This window comes from Haliaeetus albicilla, chromosome 12, assembly GCF_947461875.1.
Source record: "Haliaeetus albicilla chromosome 12, bHalAlb1.1, whole genome shotgun sequence".
Taxonomy (NCBI): Eukaryota; Metazoa; Chordata; class Aves; order Accipitriformes; family Accipitridae; genus Haliaeetus; species Haliaeetus albicilla.
Window position 1 is genome coordinate 18947320 of NC_091494.1, and position 12770 is coordinate 18960089.

The window sequence follows — 12770 nt, forward strand, 5'->3', positions numbered from 1 at the left end:
CCCCGCGGTGCTCGGGCACGCCTCGGGGAGCAGCTCCCGCCCCGCCCGCGGCAGCCGCCCACTGGCCCAAAAGGCGGCTGCTGCTCCCACCCCACCGCTCGAGTCCCAGCACCCCGTGACGCCCAGCCCGCCTCGCCGCCCTCTCGCCCGTTCTCCCCGACCAGCTCCTCCTCCTCCTCCTCCTCCTCCTCCCCGGCCCGAGCCGGCGCTGCCCCCGCCCCTCGAGGCGGCGAGGTCCGCGAGAAGATGGCGGCGGCCGCCGGCTGGGCCCTGCTGGGCCTGGCGCTGTGGCTGTGCGCGGCGGCCGGGGCCGCCGAGCCGGAGGGGAAGCGGCGAGCGGGGCCGGCCAAGAAGAAGGACATTCGGGACTACAACGACGCGGACATGGCTCGGCTGCTGGAGCAGTGGGAGGTGCGGGGAGGGGCCGGGGACCCGCGGCGGGGCTGCGCCTCCCGGAGCCCCCAGAGGGGACCCGGCGTTTGCCGGGGAGCGGGCGGGCCGCGCTGCCGGCGCGGAGCAACCCTGCCGGGCGGTCGGGCGGCCGCTCTGCCCGGCCCCGCGGCGCCTCCGCCGGGGGAAGGTGGGAGGTTTGGCGCCCGCGGCCCAGCCGTCCTTCCCCCGGGCCTAGCTGGGGCCCTGGCCTGGAATGGGCGGGAGGGAGGGATCCCCGAAGCCTGGTGGCGTTAGGGTGGCAGGCGGCGGGTTCCTTCCTCTGAGGCTCCGGGTTCCTCTGTGTGTGTGGGCGGGGGGGGGTTGCAAAATCTGGGCGAGCGGGCACGGAAGGGGCTCCTGGGGAACTGCCCTGTCCCCGGGTGCCCACAGCTCGCCCTGCCGCCCCCTTCCCTCCTCCCAGCGCCTGAGCCCCAAACACATGCCGTCGATGCATGCCAACAGCCAGGTTTGACGTAAATGCTGCTCTTTTGGGGTATAAAGGGATATATGTTTTATGGCCAAAGGGCGGATAGCGGGAGAAATACTCAGTTCGCGTTTACAGAGTACTATCTAGTTGGTTTTTTGGTTTGGTGTTTCCTTCGTTGCCACTCCTCGTTTGAATGGCGGCTTCTAATTCCAGCTCTCTCTTGTCCCCCTTCATCCCGCTGCCTTAACTTTCTTTGACAGTTCCCCATCACTCTTTTCTCCATGTGGTTGTCATGCCACTGTTCAGTTCTTTTCGCTATTTTTGTCTTCCGTCATCTTCTGATAAATGCCAAAGCGCTCATCAGTGTGTTATTCTGTCCCATGAGGCTGTTCCCTAGAATGTTTTGCACAAAAACTGGAGGAAATAATAGAGTGAAAACTTTTGTCTCCTGTAACACCAGTTACAGCTGTTAGTCAAGGTGGAGGAGTAGGTTTTGTACGTGTAACGTAGGTAAAGTAACTTCTGTGAGAAGTAAGGATGTCTGCCTTGGACCTGGTTGGCAGGTTTGTGGACTTGTGCATCCCATGGACTGTTGCTGTGTATCTCCCTTTAGTAAGGGAGATTCTTAGAAAATTGACTTAAAATTTTAAATAAAATTATGTAAAAACTCAAAGTTCACCTTTCTGTTAGTGGTATCAGCCAAGGACCAGGTAGTCCCAGCTGCTAAAAAATCAAGGCTTAAATGATAATATTGGCCAGCTTCATCCAAACTGGGTATTGTAGGAAAAATCTTAAAAGGTGAGCATCTCCGAGTTTTTGAATTGGATGCCTGGATGAAAGGGAGACTCAAGTTAATGCTGTCGTGGTTCTTCGGCTGTGTATTCTGTTCCAGCAATGTGGCAGGCAGGGTCAGGAGGCTGATCAGGGTTCTTCCTCTTTAGCTGGAGCAGGTCTCTGATCCAGTTCACCATGTGCTGCACAAATGCTTGTAGCCGTGTTGCATGCAGATGTGGCTGAGCAGCTGGGGAGTTGGCTGCTTGGGTTGGCATTGCCACTGAGGAAATGCACATACAGCCAGAGCCCTAGAAGAAAAAAGTTACTGAAGCAGGGGCTCAACAATTAACGGTTGTTTTGGTCTTCTGTATGGCAGCTTCTGATGGTCAGCTGTATGGCATTTTGCCTGATGGTAGTGAGAACACATATAAGGAACATGAAAGACTCGAGGGGGTGGTGGCTGGAGGATAGAGGAGGAGAAAAGGCATGAGTGGACTTGATGGGGTGGGATGAGAAACAAAGGGGCCATTATGAATTTGGATAAGAGCAGGAATTAATGTTCGGGAGCGAGGGGCACAGGGCACAGATCTGTACAGAATCAAGTGTCATTGCTTTCAAGTGAGTGAGATGACTCCTAATATTTTTTTATTTCCCTGGCAATTAGTCTAAAAGCATCGGAGGATGGTGGCTATAACATCCTTGGGTTCAGCCGCAAGCCTGGCAAGGCTGAGGCTGTGGCTCCAGCAGCCTTCCCAAAAGGAGCAGCCACCTCTCTGTTCAGGCTCTTGTGCTGCCCCTTGCACTGTGCTGGCGCAACCACGTGCATGACTGCCTGGTGAACTGGGAGAGTGATCTAGTGGAAAATGAGCATGGGGAATGGGGAAAAGAGAGGCTGCTTCAGCAGCTCAGTTGCACAACTAGAGCTTGAAGGAAGCCACCTAGGGATTTCCCCTCATGGAAAGGGACTCTCCAGCAGCCTTGAGTCCAGAGGAGCTGGAAGCGGAACTAAGAATCTGGTCTGGAGGTCTTTCTGTTACTGAAATGTCATATTCTTAAACTAGTTCGTTATTGTTATAAGCTCAGGGTTTCTCAGGCTTGACTCTGAGCTAAGATCAATGAATAGGCTGAGGAATTAGGTGAAATATGTTGCTAATATTTTTAAAAATAAAAATCCAGGGCATTAATGAGAAATGCATGAGAATGGGAGCAGAGGGGAGGAGAAGGAATATATAGCTATTACTGTATCTACGTAATGCTTTCCCTCTGAAGCCTCATGTTAATGTCTAAATGAATGAATCTGCTACACATTTCAAAGCAAAAGCTTACACTTCTTCCAGTCACTTACTTTGTAGATAGCTTTATAAATACAAAACTGCATGATAGTTTGTACAGAATCAAGAAAAGAAGTGTTGTGTAGGGGAGCTTTCGACTGCTGCTTATATTTCTATTCAAACTGTAACAATACAGCTTTGTGAGCATTTAGTTGAATAGTTAAGGGGAAAATAGGTAATATATGTTAGTAGGTCGTGTTGTCACTGAATCCAAAGTCAATTTCTGTATTGTGTAAGGAGTATTTGGAAATATTTGTTTCTGCCTTTCCCTTTCAAAACTGTGAAATAAGTGGTTTTGCACTAGCCAAACTGATCTAAAATTAGGATTGATTTGCTTTTACCTCTGAAGAGTGTTTTTCAGTCAGTCATGTAAGATTTTGTATTTTCACTGTACTTTACCAATATGAGCATTTTTCAGCTTCCTCTAAGGTAAGTATTGTTCCCACTTAGTGAGGGCAGTGGGACTTTCCTGGGGCTCTCCTTTGCTCCCAGTTCACTTAATATGGAATTTGCAAAGGCATGTGAACTACTTGAAAGCATGCTTCAGACTTGCAAAATTGAAACAGATACATTATTAGTAAGAAAAGAAAGGATAAAATCTAAGGCTTCTACAACTTTTATTCTGTGGTAACTAAATTTTAAACTGTCTTGTCAGAAAGGCAACAAACTACATAATCGAGATGGGAAGAGAACATGGGTCACTTGAATGAAACCTTAACCTTTAAACGGTATGGGATGCTTCCTGTAGCGGGATGTTGTAAGAGGACAATGTTGAGTTTGCATATGTGTATGTGCAGAGATGAGAAGGTAATGCGTACTTAGATCTAAAAATCAAGCTTGGCAAATGCTGCTACAGTTCATGGTCCTAATGAAGTGATGCATATTTTCACTAAATGCTTGAAGGCAAAACACCACCTAAAATATCTTCCTGAATTCCTGCTGATTTAGTAGTGCTTGGGTGGGTGCCAGTATAAGACTTCTGGGTTTTTCTGTTCTTTTTTTTTTTACTTTTTAATTCTATGATATAAATACTGTTTAAGAAATCAAGTTCTGGCTCCATGTAAGTTGTCGCTATATGCACTCCTCTCTGTCGTGAGCTGTTTTAAGGGACAGCAGTTTGAATTCTGCCTTTCCAAATACTTAAATGCCTGTCAACCTGAGCAGAGGCATCAGAAGTTTTTTTTCTTTCCTATGGCATGAGCATTGAAATTCTGAATTCTTGTGGTTCTATTTGTTTAAAGACACAAAGTAAGGAAAATTAAATTATCAAGTGTTTGCATGATTCCCAGAAGGGAGTTTTGACCTCTGAAAGCAATATGCAGATGAACACTTTTATTTATGTGTGTATGAGTCTTATTAGTACAACTTTCTCAGTTCATCTCGTATACTTAATAAATGTCTGTGAAACTGTGAAGAAAAAACATATTCTTTTATGAAATACTTAGGTGGAGTTGTATTGAATTAGCCTTAAGACTGAAAGATTTCTCAGTACATGGTAAAATGAGATTCTATCTGTCAGTACAAAAATGTGCATCATTTTGAAGTGGAAAGTTTTAAATAGAAAGAGCACTCTTGGTGAAGTATCCTGAAACAAACTTCACTATTTCTTTTGGTTTGAGAATCTCCATCATTAAACTAAAAAATACTTCTCTTTAGCAAAGCAGTTATTCTCTAAACAATGGGAAATTTCAAAAAAGAACAGCTTTGTGGAACAGTTGCGCTTAAAGCTTCCTTTTCCTTTTCAAAACAGAAAGATGATGACATTGAAGAAGGGGATCTTCCCGAACACAAGAGGCCTCCAGCACCAATAGATTTCTCAAAAATTGATCCAGGCAAGCCTGAAAGTATCCTGAAGCTGACGAAAAAGGGGAAGACTTTGATGATGTTTGTCACAGTGTCGGGAAATCCCACAGAAAAGGAGACTGAAGAAATTACTAGCTTGTGGCAGGGCAGTCTCTTCAATGCAAACTATGACGTGCAAAGGTAAGCTGTTGTATGCAAGGATAAAGTTCTTGCTTTTACAGAACCCTTGTATCTTTCTTCATTAAAATCTTTTCAACTGTTCATCCTGTGCCCTTCCCCACCTCCATCGTCCGTCACTATTTCTTTGTTTCTGTATCAGTTTATATGCCAATTTAAGTCACGCTACAAAAATTCTGGTGTGGTGCACAAATCTTTTTAACACTTACATGTGATGTATATATAGCCTAGTTTCTTTTTTATCTCATTACGTTTCAGCTATTTATCAGTTTTAGCTGCAGTAGTTTGCCTTTATGTGCTTGATGGAAAACATCGCACTTGGAAGACTTGTCACCACAAAAGGCTTTTTGTTCCCCTGGCTAAAAAATGTGATTTTTCTCTTAGAGAGGATCATTTTGAAACAGAGGAATGTTGCGCTCTTGTATTGAGGCTGAGAAGGGTTGCAGCAAATTTAATATATATATAAAGTATAAAGCAAATTTAATGCCCATTAGTGGATTTTACGTAATGCCAAATTAATTCTTCAGTTTTCTTCGTTTTCTTACTCCTCCTTGGTTATTTGTAAACTTAATAAGTTTTATTCTTACACGTACTAGAAAATTTTTCTCTTGTCCCCATCGCCAGGCAACAGCAAGACAAGCTTCTTGCTCTTAAATGTATGCTTCAGTCATGGAGGTGATCCGAATTAAGCAAAATGTTGTAGTGCTTGAAGGGCACAGAGCTAACTGAAAAAATACATATCTTTCCTCTAGGTTTATCGTTGGCTCAAATCGTGCCATCTTTATGTTACGTGATGGCGGTTACGCCTGGGAGATCAAAGACTTTCTGATAAACCAAGAAAGGTGTGCGGATGTTACTCTGGAAGGTCAGGTTTATCCTGGCAAAGGAGCAGAAGAAAATGAGAAAGTGAAAAACAAAACAAAACCTGAAAAAGCAAGGAAGAAAAAAGATGCAGACAAGAAATCTAATAGCATCAAAGAGGACAACCGAGCAACCAAACAGAGAGAGGATCTATGACAGACACGTTAACCAGACTGAATGCTGCTCTGCTGTTCCTTGGAGGGAAACTAATTTTCCATACAATTCCTGGCTTTATTGGTGGGGGAAGGAAGGAAGCAGAGATTACTGATGTTGAAAGACTTCTATGTTGAAATACACCAGTTTACTTATTAATATGGGCCATTTGTTTAGTTACAGGAAAGGTAATGTTTAATACCAGCGACTGACTACTTTAGTTTGTAATTTTTTATGCTTTTGTTGTTGTTTAAAATAAACATACAAATCTGTGTGTCTAACATCACAAGCTTAATTTAAGTGGAAAAGAAGAAATACACTCTTAGAATACACCGATGTTCATCTATAGTAGCCGCATCCATCTTGGGTATGCAAGTTGGTTGTTGATTCATAGATGCTGTTAGATAGCAGAGTACAGTGCTAAAAGATTCTCTTGGAAGCCAGTTTTCTAGACTCAGTTGGCAAAACTGCCTAAAATTGAAAAGAATAGTGTTACAGTGGCCAAAGATGCCTAAAATTACGGTGTTTAGGATGTGTCTGGTTAGACTGCCTGTTTCTTTATAAAATAAACAAAACTGATTCTGTATGTCCCCAGAAATCCACAGAAGTTCTTAGAAGCATGGTGGAAGAAGATAAGGGACATACTCGGCTAATGCACTCCAGTGCAGAAAGGAGGTTCTGTACCCATCAGAAGTGATGATGGGATGTTAATGAATTATAGCACCTGTGCGAGCAGTGCAGGGGTGAAAGGAAAAGTCAGATTCATGCCATTCAGATTGCTATTGCTGCCAAAGAACTGTGCCTGTGGAAGCGAATGTTATGTATGCCCCGTTATGTAGACAGTGAGCTAGAAGAAATAGCTTTAACTCTGAAATGAATTCATTTTACTGGTCTAAGGTTTTGTTTAAATCTCTGAAAAAGCACTAGTTACAGTACAGAGTTAAAGTTTGAGTTAGACCTATCACTGAATGTTTAATAACCAGATCAGGTTCAAGGGAGTTTTTTGGGTACGGATTCCTGACTGACATGGTCGATTGTAAATGAACATTTGATTTAAATGTTATGAAGTTTGATGTATGGGAGCAAATGTGATTTCTCTTTGAAAGACTTTGTATAACTGGGAAGGTTTTGTTATTATTCAGATTGTATTCAGTTAAATCCATTGCTTAGAATTGTTTCCCTTCTGCCTTACTATCTGTTAAGGACTAAATGCACCTAGTATGTATGGTCCACATCATTTTCCAGGGGATGAGCACAGTGTTAACTGTCTTCATTCGTTACTACTAAGAAGTTACTTTGACTCTTTATTTAAGGTGCTAAAATCCAAGTGTTTTGGATAAAAGGTCCCAACTGAACCATAATGGTTGATCTTGTGGAATACTTCAGTATCAAAAGTGGGAAGCTGTGACTTACTGAGTGCTTGTTCTAAAATAAAAGATGTCACTAAACTTACTGTCTCACTGAGTAGTAAAATGCCTTAGTTAGGTATTCGGGAGACAGACTAACTTGTCTTTGGTTTCTGTACATGAGGACTAAATGATGTTGATGAAGGTTCCAGGTGATCAGTTTATTTAATTTTAATTATATTTGTATAAATTTAGGATTAAAGAAACCTTTCAGGCCATACTTCATTAAACAGGTCTGTGCCTGTTTGTCTGAGTGGAAAAGTGAAAATCATGTGTTTCTTCAGGTTTACTTCTGTATTACTTCTATATTCTACTATTAACCCAAACGTGTAGCGGAGTTGAGAAGAGTCTCTGTAGATACTTGGATATCGCATTGCATTAAGGAGAGATGTGCAGTCCATTTCTTGTCCAGAACTAATTTATCATTTTGCCAAGTGTTGTGGGTTTGTACCTCCCCTTTTTTTTAAAGAATATTGCTTTTCATCTCAAGCGATGAACAGAGGTCAGATGACACTATAAATATGAAATATTAATGTGTTTTTTTGTTTTACAACTTAAATCTATGGTATAGAGATGACAATTCAGATTATGATGAGAAACATGGCAATGCAGTTTCTGTAGTTTTCCTAATGTTATAAAACATAAACATGATTTCTTTTTTGATCAAATTGGGTTCTTCCTGAGCTAAATAATTAAGCAATGTGAAACAGTATACAAATAATACAAAAGCAAATTAGCCAAGGAGGAGAAACAATTACTACACTGTAGCTATAGCCTGGCTTTTGAGAATAGATACTTGTTTTAGTCATTCATAAATCTACATTTATAGTAGCTCGGGTCTTTTTGCTTTATAGTTAAAAGGAGGGGGGACAGCTTTGTTGAAATTCAGCCAGCCAATTGACTGTGGGTTTTGTTTGGTTGAGTCATTAAGTTGCCTGTGCCAAATACAGGCATGTTTTGTGCCACATAACTTATTTGAATTTTAAAGTGTTTGGAGGTTTTTTAGGTTTTTAATAGGAGTAATGACCTGAGGGTTGCTTTTGATATAAAATACAAAACACTGCCTTCAAGTAGCTTTTCTGTCTTCCACTTTTCTTCTCCCTCTTTCATGCTTTACACTCAAAAAATAATTAAATACGCTAGTAACTATAACTTGGCAGTCTGGCAGGAACTTCTTCACCAGCCAGTCTTTGGTATCGCAGTTCATAACTCTACTCCAAAACAACTTATGTTCTCTTTTAAAACCAGTAAGTCTTTGAGACCCTAGCACTTGTCCTGGTACAGCGTTGCATAAGCAGATGTTATTTGGTAATGATGTAAGAGGCCTGAACACAATACAACTTTTTTATATATGTATGTGTATATAAAAAAAAAAATCTTCAAAAAGTTACTTAAGGTCATTAATGTTCTATAAGTACCCCAGCAGATGTTGGATTTTGAATTTGAGTCTCATTAGGCTTCCAGTAACAGATTTTTGGCTCTACATACAGGCAATTCAGATAGAGCCTTTAAAACTAATTTCAACAAGTAGAGTGGTGATTACAGCTCTTATTATTTCCTTATTTTTTCAGTACTAAACAGAGGTATGCAGAAAATCATCTGCTTTCCTGACAGCTAAACGTCTGCTGTATTTCTCCACTCAGCTTAGTGGTTTCTCTGTTCTAGTGCCGTAAGTAAGTTTTCTAATTTGCCATTATATTTTTAACCCAGCTGTCCTCAGAAAAAACACTTTGTCAATGATACTACATGAGATGTGGTTGCACTATGTGACAAATTTTCAATGGACAATCAATTTTTTATGTAATAAAATACTGGAACAAATATTTTGGTGGGTTTGTGTGGGTTTTTTTGGTTTGGTTTTTTTTAAGATAATCCTAATGTATACATTGTGCCTTATCTGTTCTACTGAAAAAAAAAAAAAATCAGTTTAGATTCCCATCTAGGAGAGTACACATGCATCCCCTGTTCTTGAGGGCTTAACTTCATCAACCAAATACGTAGGAAATTTGACATTTAAATTGCTAGAACCAGGGCCCAGAAGACCCGAGAGAAGTACCATGTGCGCTTAAGTGAATGAATGCTGGCGGTTGAATTTATAACAAAACAGCCTTATCAGCTACTAAATCTTACTAATTAAGAGTTGCAAGCAGTGTCCGTGTTCATTTAAAAAAGATGAGAATTGCAGGTGCCATCATTATTACATTACTAAGATTTGTACATGATGATGCAATAAAGTTTCCTATAATACCACGCCTATTACCAGTCTTATCTCTATTTGCTGCACAGTCTTTCTCTTTGTATGCATCGTTTGCTAGCAGGGAGGTTTGTGGTTCCCATTTCTTTTGCAGCTTCTCTTAGTTTCTCTTCAGCTGTGTTGCTGTGCTTATTACCAGGTGAAGTACCTGGTTTTAAATCTATCTTTTAAGTCTGTTATGACACAAACTACAACAGGATTTCTGATCTTCGGTGGTCAAAGCATTTCTCTTCTCTGAACAGTCAGGTCAGCCTTGACTTCAAAAAGACTCTATATTCCTGTCACTGTTTCTGAATTCTTTAAATTTTCTCGCAAAAAGGAAATCGTAAATTAAAATACCGTTTTGTTAAGATACAGAACAGCCTACTTTTGTTTGATATTTGGCCACTGTTCTCATGGGGTTTTGTAGTAAGTCTTGGAAATTATTTCCACTCTTTATCTATGTCTCATTTCCTTTTCTATTCAAGGAGTAACAGTGTTTGCCTTTTCTAGAAGTTTGGAGTTTTTTTAATAGCATTGGACGTTTATAGAAATTCAAAGAGCCTGTGCCTGAATAAATGGGGATGTCCCTGTTTTTACAAATGCCTGTTTCAGTGGTACTCTCATGTTTCTCATTCTTAAGATTGCTATCCTACTATGTCTGTTGATACACTTTTATTTGATGATTCTTGGTCTGGGATAAAATGAACTATTTTTGCATATCACTATTTTCTGTCTTTCATACTGTGCCATTTTAACAGGGACAAACCCCACTGATTTCAGGTAATGCCAAATTGCCAGGAAGGTTAGAGCTGCTTGGATTCATGAAGGCAAAACACTCCACTTGAATTTTTTGGTGGTGGTGTTTTTTCTCCTCCAGTAGAGAAGTCGGGTAGTGTGAGGGGGTTGGACACATGCAGAAGAGGTCTGTGCAGTGTAGTTTCTGATTAGTACTTAAAAGCTCGATGTAACACATTGCAATCAAGCGTTATATGGCATGCCAGCCTTTATCCAAAGACAGCTGGGAAATGCTTTGTTTCTTTCCTGTCTGATGCTACTTAGTAGACCAGTATTTTCACTGTCGATACTGGTGTCAGCTGGGTTCTGGATTTCTGTATTATCAAAGGCAGATCTGTTCATCATCATTTAAACTAACAGCAATAATTGTAATAAAGAATTTCTCAAAAAATCGGGGATTTTTTTTTTTTTAATTATTACATAGACATTAGTATCTTGGGAGGGAGAAACTGGACAGTTAAAGGAGTTTCAGCCTCTTCGCAGTCTTGCTGGCAAAGGCCAGCAAATGCGTGTTCCTGCAGCACATGGTCTTGCTATGCAGCCTCTTAAGAGGAGGACAGTCCCTGTGCCAGAGGCCCTCCCGCTGATGCCTTGCACCTCTCACTACTGATGGCAGAGTCTTCCCGTCTTGTGAAGTGCTGTAATTCATCCCATTAGGATGCCTGCGGATACCCTGGCTCCGAAACAGCAGCACAGAGGTGACCTGTGTCGGAGTTTCTAATGTTCATGTGGCTCAGTGCCTCCTGAGGCTGTAATAATAATCCTATTGGCAACGTCCTTGCCCTGAACATGGAATAAAATGGGGAAAGATTGTGTTACTTTTTGACACTTCTCAGAAACAGAAAGTTATTTTCTTTCTTGTTCCAGAATTACTGTGCCTCTGCTCTGTTGCAGTTGGACAGAAGAGACCCTAATTTTTTACAGAATAGGGACTAGAAGGCTCTATTCCATGAGGCTTATAACCAAAACATTTTTTTTTCCTTTTGTAATTTAGTGGTGCCTCCAAAAAAACTGTTGGGCCATCTTTACTGCCTATAACATCTACTGCTTTTAAAGATAATTTTCAGTAGTGTCCGAAAATAGGCTGGACTTCTCTGTTGGTGACATGCCCACTAATTCTGTGGAAAGCACTGGCCAGAGCATTAAGCACTCATGAAATTGTTAGTATTTAAATCAGTCAGGTGCCTTTGCTGATGGCAGTGTTACATGTCAGCAGGCTTCCGTGTGCTTTGGAAAGAGGTGACCAGCAAGGCCCCCACATTTGCTTGCAAGGTGCAAGGCCATTAGCAATGAGAAGCAGCTGTTCACTCTAGTAATCTGGATCTTGCTGTAACTAGTGAGGAAGGCTGAGTTATACATGAATAATTGCATCGCAAGGTTGTATTGAAAAAAAAAATCATGGCTGAGCACTTGCTGAGTCAATAAGCAAATAAAATAAAGGTTTAATATGTGTATTCATGTGATCATTGCTTATTATTTCCCAGATCCACGGCTGCAAGCCATCCTGTATGGGTTTTTTTTAACTTGTCCTCAGTGCAATTTTATTTCATTCAACTTCTTTTGCAAAAAATAAGTCAGTTTTCATCCCCTCATCTAAAATGAAATCTCACAAGTATCCAAAATAGTGCATACACAACTTTTGTATGAATACTTTATTATTCATCCTACCAATTGTATCCGCAGCCATACCCTATGACTGCTCAACCCTTGACAGTCAGCTGTTGTCTTTCTGGTGCTGTAAAACATGTTAATAACTGTGTGAACTTTAGATAATTGCAGTTACAATAGGATGCAGTTGCCAGGGAGCTTAATGGAAGTGTAGACATGTAAGAGTTTTGGCAATTAAGACAGCAGTTGAGTAGAAGATTTTTGAAAAACTAACTAACTTTCATTTAATGTGGGAGCTAGGTATTTTGTTGTGATCTAATGAGCGGTGTAACCTAACCAGGGAAAGGCCACTTTCCATCTTATCACCGCTCCTGCCCAACCCCTGTTCCCACACAGTATTACCATTTAAGCCATATTGCTCAATTCTCAAATAACCCTTGTAAGGCCCGAAATATAGTTCGGCCACGTTATTATTTCCGTCAGTAGTGATAAGCGAGGACAGTCTCACTTTCTCGATGAGAAAATCAGCTTTATATTTGTAACAGGGAAGACCATACTCAAGACATCATACCCAAATGACATAGCAGTACCAGCTGAATACTGGAGATGGACTAGAGAAAAAGCAGAAATAAAAGTCAAATCAGCTGCATTCATTTCCTGAGGTGTAGCTATCAACTGACAGATCCCTGGGTTTAGGTGAGGCATCTGTGCTTTAAGAAACATTATCCCGTACAACTCATTCAACACTAAGAATGCAATAGAAGATG

The 12770-nt window shown here is 41.3% G+C and overlaps 1 protein-coding gene across 1 annotated transcript; it reads left to right on the top strand.

The window, feature by feature from the left end:
* The first annotated feature begins 203 nt into the window (after nt 1-203).
* On the top strand, nt 204-9187 carry MESD (mesoderm development LRP chaperone). Its single transcript, XM_069798403.1, has 3 exons — nt 204-411; nt 4715-4947; nt 5697-9187. Exons 1-3 carry the CDS (start codon nt 247-249, stop codon nt 5959-5961), a joined length of 663 nt encoding a protein of 220 aa, XP_069654504.1. The 5' UTR covers nt 204-246; the 3' UTR covers nt 5962-9187.
* Nucleotides 9188-12770: the final 3583 nt, after the last annotated feature.

Coding starts and splice junctions, on each gene's coding strand:
- MESD (XM_069798403.1), top strand. CDS start 247: ATGGCGGCGGCCGCCGGCTGGGCCCTGCTGGGCCTGGCGCTGTGGCTG. Junction 412..4,714: donor GGCTGCTGGAGCAGTGGGAG/GTGCGGGGAGGG, acceptor TTTTCAAAACAG/AAAGATGATGACATTGAAGA. Junction 4,948..5,696: donor GCAAACTATGACGTGCAAAG/GTAAGCTGTTGT, acceptor TCTTTCCTCTAG/GTTTATCGTTGGCTCAAATC.